The following is a 22,926-nucleotide window of genomic DNA, read 5'->3' as shown; positions in this document are numbered from 1 at the left end:
AAAAAACATGCAGCGGAAACACAAGAAAAAACATTAAATCTCAATACCTGCCTAGTTTTCTTTACAAAAAGTATTGATATCCCATTCAAAAACATAAATGTAAAAAAGGAGAGCCAAGTTCAATACAAAAATTATGCTTGGCTGTGGGGTTCGCCGCAAAAAGAATGGAGATATAATGGAGGTATAATATGCCAATAATCGACAAAAATCGATGACGTAATTTATGGACAGCCCCCTAGCTGGTTCTAGCTAGATCGATTTTTCGCTCCCGGAAATGGTTGTAACGGTTAATCGTTAATCGATCAGATATCCCGGTCGGTATTACACAAGAATTGCTAGTTTAAAGGTATTAAAACTCTAAACTAGCAATGTACAAATTCCAGAAATGTTCTCGGAAATTTCAGAGAAATTACATGAAAGAAACTTAGAAAGTTCTCTGTGAGTATGTTCCCATGAGAACTTTAACGTTTTGTGTAATATATAATATTACACGCCACATAACAGTAAAGCGGGCAGGCGAAATATTTAAAATAGCACGTGTCTACGTCGGTCTTGACACGATTAGATTGTTTATTAAATTTAAGATCCAGAGAATATTCTTCATAGAAGTTTCGCAACTTAAGAAACTTCTCCTCGGTGCATTGCTACTCTAAACCAAACCTTACCCAAGTAGGGTATCCCTTGATCTCCAAATACTTCTGAGCGAGGTCGTGGTAATTCTTCTTGGTGTCGGCGTCCACGTCGCCGCCCAGCCACAAGAACACGCCGGAACACGGCGTGTCCAGGATGAAGATCGCCTAAATCATAAGTTTTTTGTCAAATAATCATTTATCATACAAGCTTTTATCGCTGTTTGTACTTTTCTTTCAACAGAGAACTAAATAAAAGGCTACAAATATAATGACCACCAAAAAATACTTTGGTAAATAAAAAAATCATGCTTACCAAAAAAAATTACTGAACACCAAAAAATAAGGCCTAAAATTACAAATGTACCACCATTTTAATTACGACTGCACTTCAAATTGTATTCGAATACCAAATATATTGAATGATTACCAAAAATCATTAATGATCACCAAATCTTGAAGACCAAATAAATGCGATATTTTCACCTAAATAAACCACTATGATACCAAAAAATTTATACATATTACCAAATAAAGTAAAATGATGCCAAAATTACTAGCCCCTCCCGCTCAACCCTCGTACCCCGCACCGCATAACTTAGGTAGGCATACTGAAATGCTACTAGAAAAGTATGTTAGGTTAGGTTTGTACTGCTATCAGTTAAGTGGGCTAGGTTAACACTGCGACCCTTACAGAAACGAATTGCTACTAGAAAAGTGGGTTAGGTTAGGTTTGAACTGCGACCCTTACAGAAAAGAAATGCTACTAGAAAAGTGGGTTAGGTTAGGTTTGAACTGCGACCCTTACAGAAACGAAATGCTACTAGAAAAGTGGGTTAGGTTAGGTTTGAACTCCGACCCACACAGAAACGAAATTCTACTAGAAAAGTGGGTTAGGTTAGGTTTGAACTGCGACCCTTCCAGATAAGAAATGCTACTAGAAAAGTGGGTTAGGTTAGGTTTGAACTGCGAACCTTACAGAAACGAAATGCTACTAGAAAAGTGGGTTAGGTTGGGTTTGAACTGCAACCCATACAGAAACGAAATGCTACTAGAAAATTTTGCTTTGCTTTAATAGGATAGCAAGATTTAAAAATTTGGTTATAATTTTACATTAAAATGGAGTTCTAATTTTGGTGGTCATTTACTATTTTTGGGTTTACAATGATTATTTTGGTGTCATTTTATTTAATAGGATAGCACGATGTAAAAATTTGGTTATCAATTGACATTAAATTGGGGTTTGAAATTTGGTAATTATTTACAATTTTTGGGTTAATAATGATTAATTTGGTGTCATTTCCTTTAATAGGATAGTAAAATGTAATAAAATTGGTAATCATTTCACATTAAAATGGTGTTATAATTTTGGTGATCATTCATTATTTTAGGGTGGTAAAGTAGATTTTTTTGGTATTAAATTTTATTAAATCTGGTGCTCAGTTAAATAGCAGCCTAAATAAAATAGGTACTCATCGAGACTATTCTAACCAGTGACCGGCACGACCCGTGCCGCATGGTGTCAATGACCTGAATCATTATGTTAATATGGATATTCCCCGGGATTGGTCATAAACGCAAACAATAGAAAACACGATAGCGACCTTCGACATGCCAGGTAGTAGTAGCCAGGTAGGGAAAAGGGTTTTTATGCACTTCAAATGATTAATATTTTAACACTTAGGTACATATTTTATATGAGTGCACGTAATATTTTACGCAGTATAAAATAAAACCAACGTTTATATTTTCTTTAATGAAAAGTGATACATTTTATTAATTTATTAAATATTCTGACTTCTATTTACAAATACATAACTCTTAATTTTTGCGAATCATGTCATGTCCATATTATTATTTCCTCTTTGAATCCCGCGGTGCGTCACGGGTCGTGCCGATCATTGATTCTAACACATTGTTCAAGCTTTTTGACAAAGGGGTAAGTCATACCGGGAGTGGCCTGTAATATGAGCAAAAACTGTAGGCTGTACTCCTCATACTGACCAACATTTGTCCAGCGACTTTTAAAAATAACTTGTGGTTTGATTTTTAATACACTTTAAAGTTTATTCTAAGACGCAATGTATTGCGAATTTTGTTATTATGTTTAAGGCGTGACAAGCAACGTCAATCACAATGACATGGCGTGGCGATGGCGTCCATTGAAGATAATATTTATTTTGTATGAAAAATAGGGAATCTAAATACTTTATAATTTTTAAAAGTTGTTGAACAAAAGTGTCACCGTTTGAGGAGTACAATCTATGTTTTAATTATTTGCTCGTGTTACAGGCCACACCTGGTATATTGAAAGGCTACTCCAGGTATTGTATGCTCTGAAGGGTCTGTCCGTCTCAGCAGAAAGTACCCGGCAGTAGGATGTTTCTAAGAACCCATGACGGGCTACCGCGAAACCCGAAATTCGCAAATTGCGGGGATCTTTCTCCTTCACTCCAATGAAGGCGTAAATTACAGTGACAGAGAAAAAAGCCCGCAATCTGCGAACTTAGACTTTTGCGGTTATAGCCCTGATGCTTTGAACTCCTCGGTTTAATTGATGACTCACGTTAAACCGGGCCGTGTCCGGGCCGGAGCTTCCAGCGCATCCTTTTTTATGGAAAGCGTCACGTGATCGTCTATCATGTCATAGAGAAGTAAGCTCCGGAAGCTCCGGCCCCGACACGGCCCGGTCTAACTTGAGTCATTGTTTAAATGACTTACGTCGGAAGTAAGGTGCTTCTGCTTGTAAGGCCTGTTGACGGCCACCAGCTCTAGTTCGTCTCCTGCCAGAACCTTGTACCCGGCGGTCGTATGTGCCTAATAACCCCTGAGGGGCTCGATTTTCGCGGTTATATTTCTAGCCCTGATGCGTTGAACTCCTCGGTTTGAATGACTTACGTCGGAAGTAAGGTGCTTCTGCTTGTAAGGCCTGTTGACGGCCTCCAGCTCTAGTTCGTCTCCTGCCAGAACCTTGTACCCGGCGGTCGTATGTGCCTAATAACCCCTGAGGGCCTCGATTTTCGCGGTTATATTTCTAGCCCTGATGCGTTGAACTCCTCGGTTTGAATGACTTACGTCGGATGTAAGGTGCTTCTGCTTGTAAGGCCTGTTGACGGTCACCAGCTCTAGTTGGTCTACTGCCAGAACCTTGTACCCGGCGGTCGTATGTGCCTAATAACCCCTGGGGGCTCGATTTTCGCGGTTATATTTCTAGCCCTGATGCGTTGAACTCCTCGGTTTGAATGACTTACGTCGGATGTAAGGTGCTTCTGCTTGTAAGGCCTGTTGACGGCCACCAGTTCCAGCTCGTCTCCTGCCAGAACCTTGTACAGGAACACCGTCGTGCCGTCCCGGGTGAAGGTCTGAAAGTAACGCAGAAATTATAAAATAGATAAATAAATATTATAGGACATTCTTACACATTGACTATGCAAGTCCCACAGTAAGTTCAAGAAGGCTTGTATTGTGGGTACTCAGACAACGATATACATAATATATAAATATGTACTTAAATACATATACAACAACCATGACTCAGGAACAAATATCTGTGTAAACACACAAATAAATGCCCTTACTGGGATTCGAACCCAGGACCATCGGCTTCACAGGCAGGGTCACTACCCACTAGGCCAGACTGGTAGTCAAATACACTATAAATACATTAGTTTACTAGCGACCCGCCCCGGCTTTGCACGGGTTACCTTTAACAAATTATACACCAAAACCTTCCTTAAGAACCACTTTATTGAGAAGTGAAAACTGCATGAAAATTCTATCAGTGGTTTCCGAGTTTATCGCGAACATACAAACACATAAACAGACCGACGCGGCGGGGGACTTTGTTTTGTAAGATGTAGTGATGAAAATATTTTAATTTGTAATAATTCAAGTAAAAACATGATTATAATCTTCGAGTAACACCGGCTTCCGACACATCGGATTATAATTATCCGATCACATCCTATGAAGGTGGTGTGGTATAATTATCGGATCGGGAAATGTGAAAACTCTCTTGAGTTTATTCGAATGTCTTCTTCGATAGATTAAAAACTTCTTGACTTAAATAACATGCGACCTGCGCTTGCAAGTGTAAAGAAAAACATTGTAACTAGCCGTAAGCCCTATCTATAAATATAAAACATTTAAGTAATAAAAAGCCTTAATTATGAAATTGAATTAGATTTTACTCATACTTCAATATAAATATTAAGTTAAAACGTTTGATAACAACGCCATCTGTGGGCAGTGGAGGGAATTAAGTTCATAATAAGTTATGTATTGACCGTCGGAGCGTTATCGACGAGACACCTAACGTTCAAGTAGTTGCGTAAGAAATCCATAGATGGCTCTAAGATGTGACATCAATCAAAAATAAATCTTACGTGTGAGGCACAAGGGCTACACAGATAATATGTCGTTACGACCTTTGGTTCTGAGGTATCAAATGTCCCAATTACAGAGCGTGTCTGAACTACTTCGTCGGGCCAAAACAATTCTTAAGTGAAAGATGTAAGGTTGATTTTTGTAGATAATTCGTTGAAGATAGGTATCATTTTCAAGGTGAATGTGACTGAACTAAGGGTGGAGGCGCAGGTGCGCTCGTACTTCGGACATGATTCTTGGAAGAGATGTCTCAAGTAGGCAGGTGCAGCACAGATGTTTTGACTGAACTAGCGTGTCTGAGTTAGCAACGAATCATATAAAAGGGCTGAGAGGAGCGGTCACAAGTTTAGTTTATCTTCAGCATCCGGACCGACACCTGACTTTGGTTTTCATAAAGTGCGTCAAAATTACTGGTGAGTGGAAAAACTCTGTTCATTTTTCTAAGTGTTTGGCTTTATCGAGGAAAAGACTATGTCTTTGTCTCATAGAGTTAATATTTGGAATTCGTATCTTTGTTTGGCATTGTGGAAGCAATGTTTTGTTTTCATAATGTTTAAGCTTGGGTATTGTCGAACGGAGTGTTTTCACTTTGCTATTAATTTTTAATAGGAGTTTTGAAACGAAGGTTTAGAGTCTAGTGGATACTCTGGTTATCTATCGTTGGCTTTCGAAGACGAATGTTTTCGGAAGGCTAGAGTTAGAAGATGTGTTATTGTTCGGACAGTGCGGGGTCAATACTTCGTAACGTTGGAATTTAATGCATCTGTACTGAGTATTTCACTATAATTTTGGGCCTTCTTGACATAGTAATCATTTAGATTCAGTTTAGTTATTTGTTTTAAATATAATGTCTATTATATGGCATTATTATTGAATAATTAAGGATAATTGTTTCAAAATTGTACCCGAAAACTCCTAGACTATTTTTATATATTTCGAAACCAAATCAGTGTCTAGACAGACAGTTTGTCTAGCCTTTCATCTGTTATCCTAACGGTGACAAACGACGGATGGAAGGAGGTTTTTCCTATTTACCAAGATGAGGGTTGTCTTGGGGCTTATCTTTTTACCTACATAGAAAGCCAAATATCTCTCCCTCCTTGGTCTACCGATGTCCAGCTGTAGCTAGTAAAATGGGAGATTTCACGTGTGAATCATCTGGAGTAATCCGGGCCCATTTGAAACCTACAGTATTCGGGGACCTCGTATATTAAATATATTTATTTATACCATTCTTAGACACAATAGGGTCGTCCTACCCGAGTTGCCACCCGGTCTTTGTACCAAATGCCTCGGGGGGGGACAATAACTCGAGCCTATAGGTTGAAATTCTCAGAATCGCTCGCTGAATGATTACAGCTTCTCGTAGGGACTACACTTGCGTATATTCCAAAGTACCAGGTCAATGGTAAGAATGAACTGTGCTTTGGTTATACTAGATTAGGGACAGTGGTTAGAGTTAGGGTAGAATCACACACTCATTTGTTGTTTTTTTAGGGTTCTTTTAGTTCTAGTTTATAAAATTGATATGGTTGATATAATAATAATATATTTATCTTTAAGGGTTTAAAAATATGGTTTCTTTATACTAAAATATGTGTGTTTAAAAGGTAAAGGTTCTACTGCCTTAACCTTCCTATTTTCTAATTTATATGGGGATCTTGTTTTATGAAACTTCTATTTATATTTCTGGTTTTCTGGTGTGGGGACGGTACTGAGTGGTTCAATCAGGTTTTCATGATCAATACTTAAATATCAAGCTGGGTTTAGGAGTACAGGCTGGTCTGAGATGGAAGGATCGAAGATTAGTTCTGTTTTAGGGACCCCTTTGGCAAGACAAGAGTAGTTCAATGGGAAAAGTTGAGTGAAATAATGCTCATCTTGATATTTCAGTTTCAATAAACATAATAATTAGCAAATAAACTCGGTATTTTGTTTATACATCTAGAGAACTAGGAATTCTGACTATAATATCAGTTCTGGGGAATGGGACTAAGGGATTAGTATCCCTAGCTTTTGAATATAAAAAAGATAAGTAATTTTGATGTCTGATGGATACTTTGGCACTTCTTTCCATCGTCATCTAGGTGCGCATAGGTTCCGGAGTGCTGGTCAAAGCCCGTCTGGCTAAATTGGTAGGATAGGTGATCCGATTGATATTGTTATCGGACTAAGAGCTCTCAGACCTGCATCGAAATATGGAGGCAGTATGTGTGAGTAAATCACACATCGTTTAGAAGATAATAGTTAAATATAATTATCCTTAAAATGCTAGGGAGTAAATGAGCTTACCTCAGGAGTACTGCCTCTATAGTACCCCGGGAGCTTAATAGGCGTAGCAGGATTTTACCAAAAACATTTTTAAATTCAAATTATACTCATACCATTCGAATATTTAACAATAACAATAATATCTTGCCTTGAAATTTGTACAATATACTGTGTCTGAGACTCAATTAAAATACCCTTCAGATTATTCTTTAATATCATAATAAAACATATCTTCAGTACCATAATTATCTTCTTACAATCTAGGTAAAGTAAAATAATATTGGAGTCCAAAATATAGCTGTTACTCATTAAAGAATCTAGGGTATCTCGGTTCACTTCAGAGGGGTCCTAACTACTAGACTAGACGATCACGTGGCCAAATATTAGTGTAATTAGGGAATTATGTATTTATATATTTATTTATATAGGTTAAGGAAGGGTGGAGAGTGACATTTTGGTGAAACGTGACACAGGATGTAGTTTACCTGGGTTACTACGGTATTTTAATATCTATGTAAAAGTAGCCTTTTAGGCTACGTTTTGGTTCCTTTTAGATTCATTTTGGATACCGAGGTTTTAAAAATAAATAATAGAAAATAGCCTTTTAGCCATAAAGGCATTTTGTTGCAAGTGAGAGCGGAGTGGGTACGCTATGTTTTGGACTCTTAAGAAAAATATTAGCCTTGCTTTTAACTAAAAAGACAAAAAATTACTTCATTATTTAATAATTAAGGCCTTAAATACATTTCTTCAGTTTTCAGTCTTGGTTAAGGGTAGTGTCCTTAGAGATACTGCTGTCTTGAAGGCGCCTTTCTTTTACTTTCTTTCAACATTCAGTCATGGTCAGGGACTTTTAGAACCATTCTTCATTTTCTGACTGCTAGCGTATCTTATTGTATCTGAGAAATAAAAAGAACATACATTAGTTGAATAAGAATTGATTTATTTTAAGCATAAATAGGAAATTTACTTGTAGGTTAACATTTAAGATAAGATAAGGCAGGATAGCTTATACCTAAGTCATATCATGTAAGAGTATTTTAGTTTAAATAATGAGGGGGTGAAACTTATTACATTAGTCACAAGTAGGAAGTGTAATAGACTGATGATGAGCGGCGGGGAATAAAACACTTCAAAATTACAGTGGTCTAAAGGAATGGGGGTGAAGCCCAACTTTCTTATAAGTAGCAACGCAAATGTGACACTACATTTGATAGCTAGTGTTTAGTTTACAACAGTTAGGATGGAATTAAACGGGGGTGAACATTCACATAAAATGTCCCCAGATTTTCTTATCGTTAGGCGAATTGGTTTTCACTTTCATACAGTATTGTATCATAAGAAGTGTGGGTAGGTGTGCCACCATGAATGAACATTTATCTACATACTCTTCAGTACGGAACCCTAAGTCACAACATTTATCAAGTATGGAGCTGAAATATGTAGTTTACTGTTTATAGTCATTGCTAATATCAACTAGAGCCAGGCCTCTTAGACATTATCACAGCTGCTCAAATAATTTCATGAAAATCGATTTAACACGCTAAGCAGCGCGCATACAAAATCATTAGTAGTATGGATACATAATATTATCATAGGTGACTTAGAATTATAGTACTGCTCTTGATTACAGTCGAATTAGTATACAGTTGGTTTAAGCTAGCATATATAGTACCTACACATAGATAAGAATAACGCAGGGATCATTTTTTCTGTCTGTCGAGCAGCCATTGTTTCAGCAAAATTCTTGAAATACCGCCATCAAGCAGGAGTCTTCAAAGTACCTGTAGTAGTAGGACCCATGGTCGTCTGAAATAAAATAGACAAGTATTAGAAAATTCAGAGAATAGAGTACAATAAGTAGCTTTAGATTTTCTTTTCCTTAGAGTCAGTTTCAGTCTGGCAATATATCAAAATGTTTCTTAAAATCATCCATTCGCGGGGGTGCGTTATTATTTTCAATACAAAATAAAATATACTTAAACACATCCAATGGAAGTATTTGGATTTATAAAGTAAAATAAAGTAGGCAGTACTGAAGTCTTCCTAAATCAAAAAAAGTTTGAGAATCTTTGTCTTACAGGGCATATTTCCATAAGCTAGGTCTTAAATAAGCTAAATTAAGTTTACTTAAGTTAAAATAATTAGAATAAGACATGTAAAGCTAAAGAAGGGTTTCATCTCTCCGCTCTTCCAACGGGAAGTCTTCGCTCAGGTTTTTCAAAAATTTGTGTCAGCCACAAGTCATGAGATTTTTAGTTTATAATGAGTTTTTTATTTAAGTAAAGAAATAAATACCTGTCATGTCACTGGAGACAGTCTGTAGATGAAGTTTGTAGGCAGGAAAATTGTTACTGCAGAGCTATGCCAGTTCTCGGAACACTGGAATTGAATATGTGAAAAAGTTAGTTAAAGTAGGGTTTATTTAAGAAAACCTATTTATAAGTTTCATTAAAAGTGTTTATTATTTACTGCAGGTAGGGTCTTCATAGTCAAGATAAGAAAAAAAAAAATTTATTTATTTTTGAGAGCGATGAAAGTTTTCCTGAGTTTGTTTTTCTAGGTACATGCATAGGTTTACAGTTGCTTTCTAGTGGCATGAGCAGTAGTGGTAGCATGAGTGTTATACTTACTTGCTTGGAGATTGTTAAAAGACTTGAAAGAGTCCATGAAGGTAATAAACATTGGGAATTTGCACCACTCTGCTTCAAGTTCCACTGGCGGCAACCATTTTTGTTTGCTGAAAATTAAAACATATATTTTAAGATCTATTGCAATAAAAATAATAATTATGACAGAACTAGGTTTGGGCCCTCATGTTTTATATAATTTACCGAACAACTGCGGAATCCTTTTCCAAAGAAATTACATATTTATTAACAAATTTTCTTTAACACGCTGGAAGTCCTGTTTATTTTTAGCTGACTTTATCAAATAATTATGGTTTTTATAATATAATGCACTTCCAAATTCAGGAAACTTGTAGTTTAGGAAAGATTCAGTCTTTTCCAATTGAAATTTTAGAACGACAATATTTTTTAAATTTCAAATAACAGTAAGATTGAACCAGAGAGTAGATGTCTAATAGCAGAAATGTCATACTTACGTTTTACAGTTGTTTGGTTTCATCAAAAATAGCAAAGGAGTCTCCGAAGCGTAATTTCAGTTTCTTTTCAGTGATGATTTGTGCATACAGCTCTTAGAATTGACAGTTTGCTGAAAAACCAAATATAGTTTGTAAATCTTATTGAAATAGAAAGAGTGTAGTGAAAGGCTATTACTACATTACATAGACAGCATAAAACCAAAAACCAACATGTCATTTTTATACACTGATCTTAACTTTGGTCGCATTCAGTTTTCAAAAAGAAATGTGTTTGTTGCTGAACAGAGTAGAAATAAGACGCCACAATACATTAGACCTTGATAGAAAGGTCAAATTAAAATCAATTACTTTCCGTTAGCTGATATTCTAGTAAATTTATCATTCTTTAGCTCTTTTAGCTGTTAAATAAAGGAACAACCTTACCTTACCTTACCTTGTTTTGAGGAAGCTTCCACATTTAAGTCATTTCATGCACATTATCGACAGCTAGACTCTTTTACACATCCTTGTACTAGACAGTTTGTACACTGGATCGTAGTTAAAAGCACTAGGTTCACCCATCATTTGACGAAAAAAGTACAAGTTTCTAGGGGGAGCATTGGCCATGTAATGTTTCTGAATTCCCACATCATTTGTTTTCTACAGAATCTGCAATGTTGCAATATTATTAAACCCATAAGAGCGCTCTCAGAGGCAATCTTTGCTTTATATTTCAAATTTGGTCCGTCTGGGTAATTTTGTTGTCGCAATCATCCACGAAACAACGTCACATCGTAAACAGAGCTTGGTTCTCAACGTTTCCTGGATGTATTGGTATTTGAATAGTATTACACCGGTAACTGAGGTAACTTTGAATAATATATAACATCACAAACAATAAATTATGAAGAAAATAATGTCGTTACTGAACAAGAAGAAAAAAATACAACAGCAGGTTGACAGCTTGACAGTCGCGAGAGTTGCCATAGACAAATCACTTAAGCAGCGTTCCGATTCAGTCTAGAATAACTTGTGATTTGAAGCTATTAAATTGATAATTAAATTGTTCTCATTGTATAAATGTGTTTATATCATCAAATTGATATGACGTACAAATTATGTACTTGAATAATAAAGTATTTCCTTTTTCAAATTTAATTACTTGCGCCATCTATTGGAAACTTACTTACAAACAAACAATACCCGACCAAATTGCGTGAGTTGTGTTTTGTATGTTGCCGGGAATATTAAAGCATGTTTTTGATTTCGTCGCATTATACTCCCAAGCGCACACGCACCATGTTGCCAGGGATATTAAAGCGTGTTTTTGATTTCATCACATTATACTCACGGACGCACGCGCACCTTTAGTGAGAAAAATATATTATCTATGCAAAAAGGCGAGTCTACACTGTCGATTTCATGCGGCTTTGGAAAATGTAGACGCGATGAGTTGTTCCATAGAAAGTTTGAATTTCGCGCGTTTCCTGCTGACAAATGTGTTTGACCGCCTATAGCTTCAATTTTGACAGTTCATACGATTACTTATTCTGTGGTTCAGTGTAATATTTTTAATTTGCAAAATAAACAAAGTGCGGTTTTACGGATAAATTATTGTTTTGTGAGAAAGTGTAGTGTTATTTGATTTAAATTACATTCAAATTAGTATAATTTATGATAATTGTTGTGCGCGAGTGACAAGATCTACTAGATTTAGTGAATTTTGTGATTTTATTTGACTTTCAAAGTGATGAAACTTGAGCAAGTGATTACAACTATGTGGAAATCTGTGGCGTTGCTGAAAATAACAATGAAGACATGCTACAGCTGGCTAACACGTTCAAGCAACTGCTGGACCACGCAACCTGGAGATATTCATAAATACAGGAAGAAGAAACCTTATCAGACTGGACTCCATTAAAACTGCATTTCGGCGTGTATTTGGCTTGAATCACGGTTTCCCTGCGCGATAGTAAACATTGTTGATATGTAGTTGCTTGAATAAAGACTTGAGATATAGGCGGAGAAGAAGAAAGCAAGGTGTACTTTGGATAATCGCTGACACAACGCTGTATAGAGTTTGACCAGCGAGTGGCTGCACAAAAAAAAAGCGGCAAATTCAAAAAATCTTTAACTGGTAACACGAAGCATAGTGCAAAAAAAGTAATTTGATACTTGGTAATTCATACGTAATTAATTTTTGTTTTGATTAGTGACTGACTGAAGTCTGCAACGTAGCAGACTGTAAATTTAATACAGTAAACAGACTGAGGATATCGTTGCAATGCAATTATAACCCCTGGCTTCTAATTTAGCCCACTTAAAAATTAAAAATATGATTGAATAGTTATCATTATTATCAGAGATACTAAAAAACGAAGGAACGAATTGTTAGTAGACTAATCAGTCAATCATTACAAAAATATGTAGTAAACATAAATATCTTTACTTCAACTGTACAAAAAGTAAGTTATTATATTATCCTAAGATTCCTAAGTTATAGAAAATGATACTTTGTTGTTACAAATAAATTTCAGGACTGACCATTAAACGGCACCCTTTAAATCTCATTTCTTTGGTCGTTGAAGTCAACAACCAAGGCATATGTCATAATATTGAATCAGAATCAGAATCAGAAATCGTTTATTGCCTGTTAGTGTTTACATCTTTCAGTTCCCGCAGGATTGTGTCAGCTAACTTATGTCTAAAAAGATCTGTGTAAGCTGAAGGTGTCATGTCACAAGTGATGAGTTGAAGATGTTAATATTTTGTGCGTCATATGTTACAATTTTATATTTTATTTTATTTTAAGAGGACGAGGAGCCGCCGCCCCGGGAGGCCAACGTCTCATGTCTTTATTAATAGTATACTCTATTTCACCGATTCTTTTGTTTTTTAGCAGTGGGTTAAATTCTCCGTGCGCCAGGTAAGCGTCTCCAGGTGTGTCCAGGTCTTCTATTCCCAGCGATGCGATTTTGGCCAGCATTTTGTAATTCAGGTCGGCGGCTCGGAGGTGCCATGCTTCTAGATCTGTCATTTCCCAGAGCGTCTCTGTGGGTAGACGTCTAGGGAATTGACCTGCACTCTTCAGCGCCATTCTATATTGCCTCTCGATTTTTTGGAGGTTCGAGTTACTGTATCTGGATAATAACTGTACCACTCCATAGTCCATGATGGGAAGGATGCAGGCTTGAATTACGGCTAGTTTGACCTCAAGATCTGTCTTGGCGTGGAAGCCGATGATGGATCCCAGGGCACCTCTTACCTGTTTTAATTTCTTGACTACTTTGTCTGTGTGTGGACTCATTTTGAGGCTCTTATCGAAGATGACTCCTAGATATTTTATTTCTTTTTTGTATGTGAATGTCTGTTTTTTTATTTTAACTGTCGGCTTAAATTTCTTCTTTTTTGTAAACAGGATGCATTCTGTTTTTTCTACATTGCATTTAAGGCCCCATCTTTCGTAATAATTCACAATAGTTTCGGCTGCCCATTCCGCTCTCATGGTAGCGTGGTCGGGGTTATTTGCTCTATTTAAAATACATAGGTCATCGGCGTATTGGGATAGCTTGAGACCTCGTATTCTGTCGTGAGTATCCCATATGTCGTGAACAAACAGGTTGAAAATGACGGGACCGAGGATCGATCCTTGGGGCACCCCGTGAGGTATCCTCTTCACTTCTCCATGGATAGTCCTAAATTTCCCTATGAGCGATCGGTCTTCCAGGTAATTTTCTATTATTTTAATGATGTTGATAGGTACATCGGCATTTTGAAGTTTCTTGATTAGGCCTTTATGGTTAATAGAATCGAACGCCTTACTTAGGTCCGTGCTTATCATCGATACGCTCTCCCCATCTGCCAAAGCATCCGTTATTATTCTACCAGTGCGGAGAATCTGAGTAGCGGTTCCTCTAAATCTAGTAAAGCCATGTTGGAATGGCGGTTGCAATTTGTCAACTGTGGCTTGCAGCCTTGAGAGAATTAGTCTTTCACATAATTTACCCATTATATTAAGTAACGTGATTGGTCTATAGGAGCTAGCTTCTTTGTGATTTTTGCCTGGTTTATGCAAGAAGATACATTCACCGACCTTCCATCGTCTTGGGAAGTAACCCGTCGTCAGGACGTAATTTGCTATCGGTCTAAATGCTTCAAGAAAGACATCTCCTCCAATTTTTAGCGCATCCGCACGGATTTGGTCTGGTCCCGGGGCTTTCTTGTTCTTAAATTTTCTTAGTTCAAGACGTATTTCTCTATTAGACGTCCTGTCTAGCGGTTCAAAAGGGGTGAACTTCTCTGAGCCCTCGTCAGTTGGATTAATATAAGCTTCTTTCACTATTGCCGCGTCCACTAGCGCATTTATTATTTCCCCTTCAGATGTGCATCCTTCAATGTTAGGAAGTTTCATGTTTGGAGCTTTCATACTTTTCTGGATTTTCCACATCTTTGCCCTACTATCCGTTGGATCTTCGAGAGCTTTCAACCAACTGTTTTCGATGAGGTTCGTGAGGGCCTCTTTTGTTTGATTTTTAAGTCTGTTATACTCTGAACGCGCGATTCGAGATATTTCTGGGTTGGCGTGGTTTCTTTTCTTCCAGGCTCGTATCTTTGCTCGGTTACGTAGGTCGATCAGCTTGTTTATTTCGTCTGGGAGGAAGTCTCTTCTTTTGTGTTCTTTGAGAGGTGCATGTATATCCAAGGTTTCAGTAATGGCCTTTTCTAGACTTTCTATATATTTGTCACATGATGCGTCGTCAGTTATTAGAAACAGGTCGGACGTTTTTTCACACAATGTAGACTTATAAGCATTCCTCATCTCTACGCTTTCCAGTAACCTTTTCATATTTCTTGTAAGTTTTACCTCACGGTCAACGTTAAGTTTGGTATCCAGTATCCAAGGAAGATGGTCTGAACCGATTGACGCTATTTGTGTCATTTTGAAGTCATCTACTTGTTGGAGTTCGTGCGTGACAATAGCAGCGTCAAGAATATTAGTACCTTGGTTTGCTGGACGTGATGGTAGGCCTGTGTGTTTTAGTTCACAGACTCCTTCTTGTTGTAGTCTTTTCAAAAGGGTGCCCAGGCCAGCGTCCCTAGAGTGCCCAAGCTGTCTCATTCGTAAGTTTAGGTCTCCTATTATGAGTGCAGGTTCGTCCATGATTGTATCTTCGAGTTCCTCTCTAGCTAGGTGTTGGTCTGGGATTGGAAAGTAGACCCCTTTTATTTTTAAGTACTCTCCGGATCGATGATGGTAGACTAACTTGATCGCTATACCCTCGATCATTCCTTCTTCTTCTTCCCATCCCGGTGTGAGCGCTGTTTGAGTCCATCTAAGTCCTCTGGCGATATACATCACTGTGCCCAGATGTGTCGCTCTGCTGTGCGTCAGTTTATCGTAGTTTCGGATGTCAAATTTTACTTTGTCAAAGTCCACTTTGCACTCATTAATGATGATGATGTGAGGCAAGTGTTTGTCCACTAACGTTTTTAATTCTGTGAACTTATTTCGTAAACCTTGAGCGTTTACATGTAAAATTCTAAGTTTTTTTAATTGTGACTTAACGGCCATTGAAGAAAGCGTATATACATTGCGCTAGTTTCATTGCGTCTTCTTGTGTCATGATTAGTCTGCCTGTTCCTCCGTTGGGTAAGTTGAGTTGTTGAACTGGCTGGCTCTGCTGAACTGGTGGAGTAATTTCTGCCGATACAGTCTCCCTTATTGATTCCTGTCTAGGTAGTGGTGCGGATGCATTGGCCCTATCAGCGAACGAAATTCCAGGACGGGTGTAACTATTAGCAACTCGTTCAATCTTCCTTGCTTCATTTTCTGCCTGTTTTTGTAATCTCGCCGCATTTTTATCTAACTCGTTTTTGAAGACGGGGCAAATAACGTTATTAGCTCCGTGGTCACTCTCTTGTCGACACGCCCGACATACTGTCACTTCTCGCCCTTCAATTGTAATTTGCATTCTCGGTGACAGTTGCGGTCCGTGACATGATTGTTTTGTGTGATCGAATTTATAACACTTTTTGCACTGTGCTATTCTATTCGTATTTTTTCGAAATGGTTCTGCATAAATTTTCGGGGCTCCAAAGAATCTTTCTGAGGTTGATTTCATTCTGTCAATTATTTCAGTGGTCGTAAATGTTTTGCCACCCTGCTTAGAACGAAAGACCACGAGATGGAGGTTGCCGTCCTTATTCATCTTTGTTATTTTAGATGGCTTAATATCGATGCATCTTTCCATTTCTTCGATCTGTTCTTGTTCTGTTTCTCCATATGTTTCATTTCTAATTACTATTAACACGTTGCCCTCTCTATCTGCAGGTGGTCTCGGAGCGATGTAGGTAATTCCTTCAAAACTATCCAGAGTTTCTATTAAATTTTGCCGGGATTTGTTTGACTTAGGGTAAAATCTTAATTCCTTTCTATTTTTTGAGAAATTGTACGGGGTGTCATTTATTTTCGCACATTCTCGTAACTTCTTTAATTTCTCACCCTCATATAGGCCTTGAGGATTCGTGATTCTGATTTTGGGAATATGAGGGCTTTCTTTATAGTAGAAGAGCCGGCCGCAAATTTTCTAACCGACTTGATACCACGATGAAATGCACAATGGTTTCCCATAAAAGTGATGCTAAGTCCGAATTCGATAGTCTGCCACGGCGGAACTTGCCGAAAGTACGAAAAAGAAGGCCACTTCCGGTGCGAAAAAAGGGGGCTGATTTAACCCATCTGATACCGAAATAATAGTTATGGCAGCAGTTAGAAATTTACATGTAGACACATAAAAGCGAAGTCTGCCAGTATTTTTTTTGCCGGAAGTGCTTGGCAGACGCTCTCAAAGGTGGCCAACGGGACCCCTAATTTAACCCATCTGATACCACCATGAAACCAATTCCAGTCGGTAGGTATGAGCCCTCATGTCAGGAATATATAAGTCTGCCAAGGCTTTTCCTGCCGTAACACCATGGCAGACGAGATTATGTAAGCAAGGTCGGCATCGGTTACCCTACACTAACCCATCTGATACCACCATGAAACCAATTCCAGTCGGTAGGTACGAACCCCCATTTTAGGAATATATAAGTCTGCCAAGGTTTTTCCTGCCGAAACACCTTGGCAGACGAGATTATAAACAAGATGACCATGGGTTACCGTACACTAACCCATCTGATACCGCCATGAAACCAATTCCAGTCGGTAGGTATGAACCCTCATTTCAGGAATATATAAGTCTGCCAAGGCCTTTCCTGCCGAAACACCTTGACAGACGAGATTATGTAAGCAGCATCCACATACGAGGGATCCGTATTTTAGGATTATACAGATTACGGACATTATTAATAGCTGTAGGCTTATTTATTACTTTATGCTTATACATATTTGTATATTATTATGTTATTAATAAAATATATTTATAATTTATTAAACCTAAACTTAATACATTGGGAATTCATTACTTGCTTACGGCAGTAGTAGGGATAAGTGGGTGAGGTCTGGCTCACTGAGCCAGGCCAACAGACCCTCCCCCTTTTTTCCCTTGTTGAGGCCCTGCAACCTTGCCTTGAACCCAAACTAATGTCATTGTAGCTCGAATCTAACCTAATTTATTTTTATTGCTTTTAGAATATTTCAATTATCTACTTTTGCAAAGTTAAATGTTGAAATCTCTATTTCGAAAAATGGAATTTTAATGTGACTTTAACACGTTCACTGCGTTACGGGGGCTTTAAGCCCCGTACGATGTCATCATTCAGTGCGAAGATAAATTTATTTTAGAAGTTAAAGGAGAAGGGGAGGGTGCACACATTTTACCACTTTGGAAGTGTCTCTCGCGCAAACTATTCAGTTTAGAAATAAATAATATTAGAAACCTCAATATCATAAGCGATAAGACCGCCTGTTGTTACCTCTATTGTCTTTGTTTATGTTATTGTCCATTTATTGTAAACTAAGTGTATGTGAGGCGTGTAATAAAGAGTATTGTATTGTATTGTATCATTTTTGAAGACCTATCCATAGATACCCCACACGTATGGGTTTAATGATAAAGACATTTTAAGTTTCAGTTCCAAGTATGGGGGACCCCCAAAATTTATTGTTTTTTTTTTCTATTTTTGTGTTGAAATCTTAATGCGGTTCACAGAATACATCTACTTACCAAGTTTCAACAGTTCTTATAGTTTCGGAAAAAAGTGGCTGTGACATACGGACGGACAGACAGACAGACATGACGAATCTATAAGGGTTCCGTTTTTTGCCATTTGGCTACGGAACCCTAAAAAGGAGGTATTAATTCGGTTTTTTAATGTTTGATATCTCCGTCATTTCGGGATCGATTTTGAAAATTATTTTTTTAGTCGAGTTGTAACTTGTAAGTATATACATACAGATTGGTTCCGTCTTTGTCAAAACCCAGTTCTGATGGTGAGATTTATGAGGAATCGAGGGCACTCTTCAAATCTTGTAAGGGTGGTTCACGTTTGTATGGGAAAAATTCAAACTCTAGCTAGAAGAAGCGGCACCCCCTCATTTTGTTACACTTATTATGTTGACAAAATACGCCAAGTTTGTAATCTTACAATCTTAACTACAAGGGGGTGCTCAAACACTTTGAAATTTTTCAAATTGTATGAAATAAAAAAAAATAAGTTACTATTTTTTCGATTTTTATGTAAGTAGTAGTTTTCACATTATTTGAAAGTGTGATTTAAAAGATATTATTTTGAAAGAAAATGTTTTTCTACTTCAAAACTTATACATCACATGTGCAAATAGTGTGAAACCAGATATTTAAATAAAATTCTGAATCATAAATACTCTTTTTGTTGGGTTTCAAACAACATACAAAATTTCAACGTGGTTAAGCACCCCCTTGTATAGTTCGTTTTTTTAGCATTAGAAAGAACTTGCAAGAAGGTAAGCGATCTTAGCATGTCTTTTAATTGAAAAACGCTTTTCAAAATTCAAAAACTATTACTTATGAAAGCAGACGAATATAAATGATCGTACTAGATTAATAATTGTTACATACACTCGCGTGCAAAAGTATTGCATCACTTTGCATTTTTTCAACTGCACCCAATAATTTTGTAAACCGGTTATTTCCATTAATTATTTTAATGGGATCATGTCCCTTGAAGTTTTAGCTTTACGAAAAGTTAAAAAACATGGAAAACGGCCCAGTATTTTTCAAATTATCGGCATTTTCCCGATTTGTGAGCGGTTTCGCATTATCACGCGCACGAGTTGCGCTACCCTTGACCCCTATAAAACGGGGGGTAGGGGAGGGGTTGTTATCAGTCTTGTTGAAAAGACACTTATCAAAAGTTGACCGGTACACATCTCCGCATATTTTCCCGTGAAGAAGACCTGTGAAAAATGGAAACCACTGAAGCTGAAGTCCGCCAAGTCGTGCAGCTCCTGCAAGAGGGGCGTAGCCAACGTTCAGTAGCTGCCACGCTGAATTTAAGTCAATCTACAGTTTGCAGAGTTTACCAAAGGTTCCAACGGACTGGATCCTTTATTTCAAGACCAAGAAGCGGCCGCAAAAAGTGTACATCAGAGAGGGACGACCGCTTCATTGTCACAACATCTCTCCGAGATCGACACCTGACAAGCGTTGCCATCCAGCAGCGTCTGCGTGAGATACGAGGAGTGGCTGCCAGTGAGTGGACAATAAGAAGAAGACTCAAGAAAGCGAATTTGACACCCAGGAGGCCTGCAACAGGGCCCAGATTGCTGGCGCGACACCGTACAGCCCGAAGAGAGTTTGCAGAAAATCATATGGACTGGACCATTGAGCAATGGACCCCAGTTCTCTTCTCGGACGAGTGCAGAATATGTTTGAATGGATGTGACCGAAGAGGAAGAGTCTACAGAAGGCCAGAAGAACGGTTCGCCCAATGTTGCTTCTCCGAAAGGGTCGCCTATGGCGGTGGATCCGTGATGTTCTGGGGCGGCATTCCCTACGACGCGCGAACAGAGCTGGTTTTCGTGCCTGGCGGGGGCCGTGGCGGTGGATTGACCGCTGCAAAATACATTACTGACATCCTGGAGGAACATGTTGTTCCTTATGCCGGATAATGCCCGTGTCATACCGCTAGGGCCACCGCAGCCTACCTTCTCGAAGTGGGCATCGACACTATGGACTGGCCAGCGATGAGCCCGGACCTTAACCCCATTGAACACGTGTGGGACTACCTGAAAAGGAGGATTCGGAAGCGGAATCCTGCCCCGGCCAATGTTGAGGAGCTGAAGGGAGCCTTGCTGGAGGAGTCGGACGCAATTCCACAAGATTTCATTAGAAAATTAATTAGGTCTATGAAAAACCGCTTGATATGTGTGAGGAGGGCTAGGGGTGGCAACACCAGGTATTAATTTAATAATAATAATTTATTTTGTATTAAATAAATGACTTTTATTCTTAACTTTCCTAAATTTATTTCTCGACCATTATGTCGCTACTTTCAGTTTCTGATTTTTTTTAGTCTTCAGATTTGAAATTTCATTAAATTTCCCAATTCTAATGCGTTAGATTATAAGCTTTCAGTTGATACCAAAATTTTCAGAATCGGCTCTAGAATTACAAAGATATTGGGTGCGGACGAAAAAATGCAAAGTGATGCAATACTTTTGCACGCGAGTGTATTTGCCGTAAGTTATTTTTAAAATGTGTTTTTCAATTAAAAGACACATCAAGATTGTTTACCTAATTTCTAATGCTAAAAAAAACGAAGTATAGTTGAGATAAATTAAGAAACTTGGTGTATTTTATCAACATTTTTTTTATATGAAATAAAATAAAATAAAAAATAGTTTATTCAAGTAGGCATATTACAATGCGCTTATGAACGTCATATAAATTTACCGGCTCCAACCGTACACCTCTGCCCCGAGAAGATTTAAATCCCCCCTCAATTGGAGGAGGGTATCCCAATATGGGACCGGCAACAAACTCGGCGGGACACATCTTTTCAAAACATTATTACATCTTATAATTAACATGCATTACGAGTAATTAAGAAAAATACAATTTAAATTACTATAGAATTCATGCAATTATACTCAGTGAGTACATAACTTTATAGAATTTGATATAAAAAATAAACATACAGGGTGAAATTTAATTCACTGGCCATATTCATTCCCGGCACTAGGTTACACTTAAGGAACCTATTTAGCGAAAAAAAAGAGTACACTTTTTTTTAATTTTCATTTTTCAATTTTTAAATATTTTCCACGAGTCGTGGTCACCCTATTACCACAAATGTAAACAAACCTAATAGTAGGTTTTAACAACAACATCAGCAAAACCCTTATCTGACCTTCACTAAACCTTATAATCGTTGCAATAGAGTCCACCCAGTTAGTGTTGGCGATGGTAGGCAGGTTTATCAATTTCGAGGGTAGTCTAAACTAAACCATTCCGCGCTAGCGGTAAACATAACGGTAAGCATAAATGATTAGTCACTCGTCACTCACCAACGTTAAAATAATAATCGCGCGCGTACTAAGGTTAAAAAAATGTTTTCGAACCGGGAATATTACGAAGTGGTACGGTGTGTTATTTATTAAGTGGTGAGTGTTTACGTGGTGCACAAATATTATACGAAATGGAATCCGTTCCACGCCTTCGCAGACAAGGATTGAATCCAAGAGTACCATCTCGTGGGACTTTCGTTAATTGCGCCGATTTTTAATCAAATGTACGTAAGTCGATTCAATTTTTTAAATACGCCTGAATGCAAAGATTACTGACCTAGTTTTTACTCATTGTTTTTAAAAGATCACAAAATATGCCAATTGCATCACAAGAATTTTCCCAAATATCATAAATATGTTTAATAAGTACCGAAGCAGCATCGGTCGTGGAACGGCCCTTTGTGAAACCAAACTGATTGCTTGTGAGCAAAGTATGTCTGTTGAAGTGACCCAGTAGATCATTTAACATTAACTTTTCAAAAACTTTACTTAGTACAGGAAGTATTGATATTGGACGGTAATTAGCCATATCACTCGAATCACCCGATTTAAAAAGAGGTATGACTTTGCTATATTTCATAAGATCTGGAAAGACTCCTTGTAAAATTGAAATATTATAAATTACGGCTAAGTAAGGCGCTATTACGTCCAAGACATGACTAATGACTCTAACGGATGTTCCCCATAAGTCTTCCGTTTTCTTTAAATTGAGTGACTTGAATGTTTTAACAATAATTGCTGAATCTACTAGACTAAACTCAAAGTTAATATTACATTTCTTAACATTAGCACAAAGTAAGGAATGAGCTCGAGACGAAGATGAATGTAGACATTTCGTGGTATTAATAGCTATTTTAGAAAAATAATCTTCGAATGCCGAGGCAACATCGTTGTTTGACATAGTCTGTTGTTTATCCGAGACAATGTTGACTTGACAATCGCGTGATTTACATTTACCAGCTTCCTTATTTATAATATTCCATGTTGTCTTCACTTTGTTGTCCGACACTTTCAGTTTAGAACTTGTATAGTTTGCTTTGGCTGTTAAACACACTCTATGTATA

General features: G+C 37.7%; 1 protein-coding gene and 1 long non-coding RNA gene across 2 annotated transcripts in view; both read right to left on the bottom strand.

Annotated features, from left to right (window-relative positions):
* Positions 1-22,926, bottom strand: part of LOC134677397 (gelsolin, cytoplasmic-like) — a 90,877-nt gene that overhangs the window by 45,704 nt on the left and 22,247 nt on the right. The window contains exons 7-9 of the mRNA XM_063535850.1: positions 3,953-3,991; positions 3,351-3,422; positions 666-797 (exon numbers count right to left, since the gene is read on the bottom strand). Of these exons, the coding sequence (XP_063391920.1) occupies positions 666-797; positions 3,351-3,422; positions 3,953-3,991 (243 nt within the window). The remainder of the gene's footprint in view (positions 1-665; positions 798-3,350; positions 3,423-3,952; positions 3,992-22,926) is intronic.
* On the bottom strand, positions 7,516-11,717 carry LOC134677631 (uncharacterized). The gene is made up of 6 exons (XR_010100067.1): positions 10,826-11,717; positions 10,393-10,502; positions 9,920-10,026; positions 9,585-9,668; positions 8,966-9,095; positions 7,516-8,185 (listed from the first exon to the last, which is right to left on the bottom strand). It is a non-coding gene; the product is annotated as an uncharacterized LOC134677631 (long non-coding RNA).

Source organism: Cydia fagiglandana, chromosome 26 (genome assembly GCF_963556715.1).
Source record: "Cydia fagiglandana chromosome 26, ilCydFagi1.1, whole genome shotgun sequence".
In the NCBI taxonomy this organism is placed as follows: domain Eukaryota; kingdom Metazoa; phylum Arthropoda; class Insecta; order Lepidoptera; family Tortricidae; genus Cydia; species Cydia fagiglandana.
The sequence above is the reverse complement of the archived record's forward strand: the minus strand, read 5'-3'. Positions and strand labels throughout refer to the sequence as shown.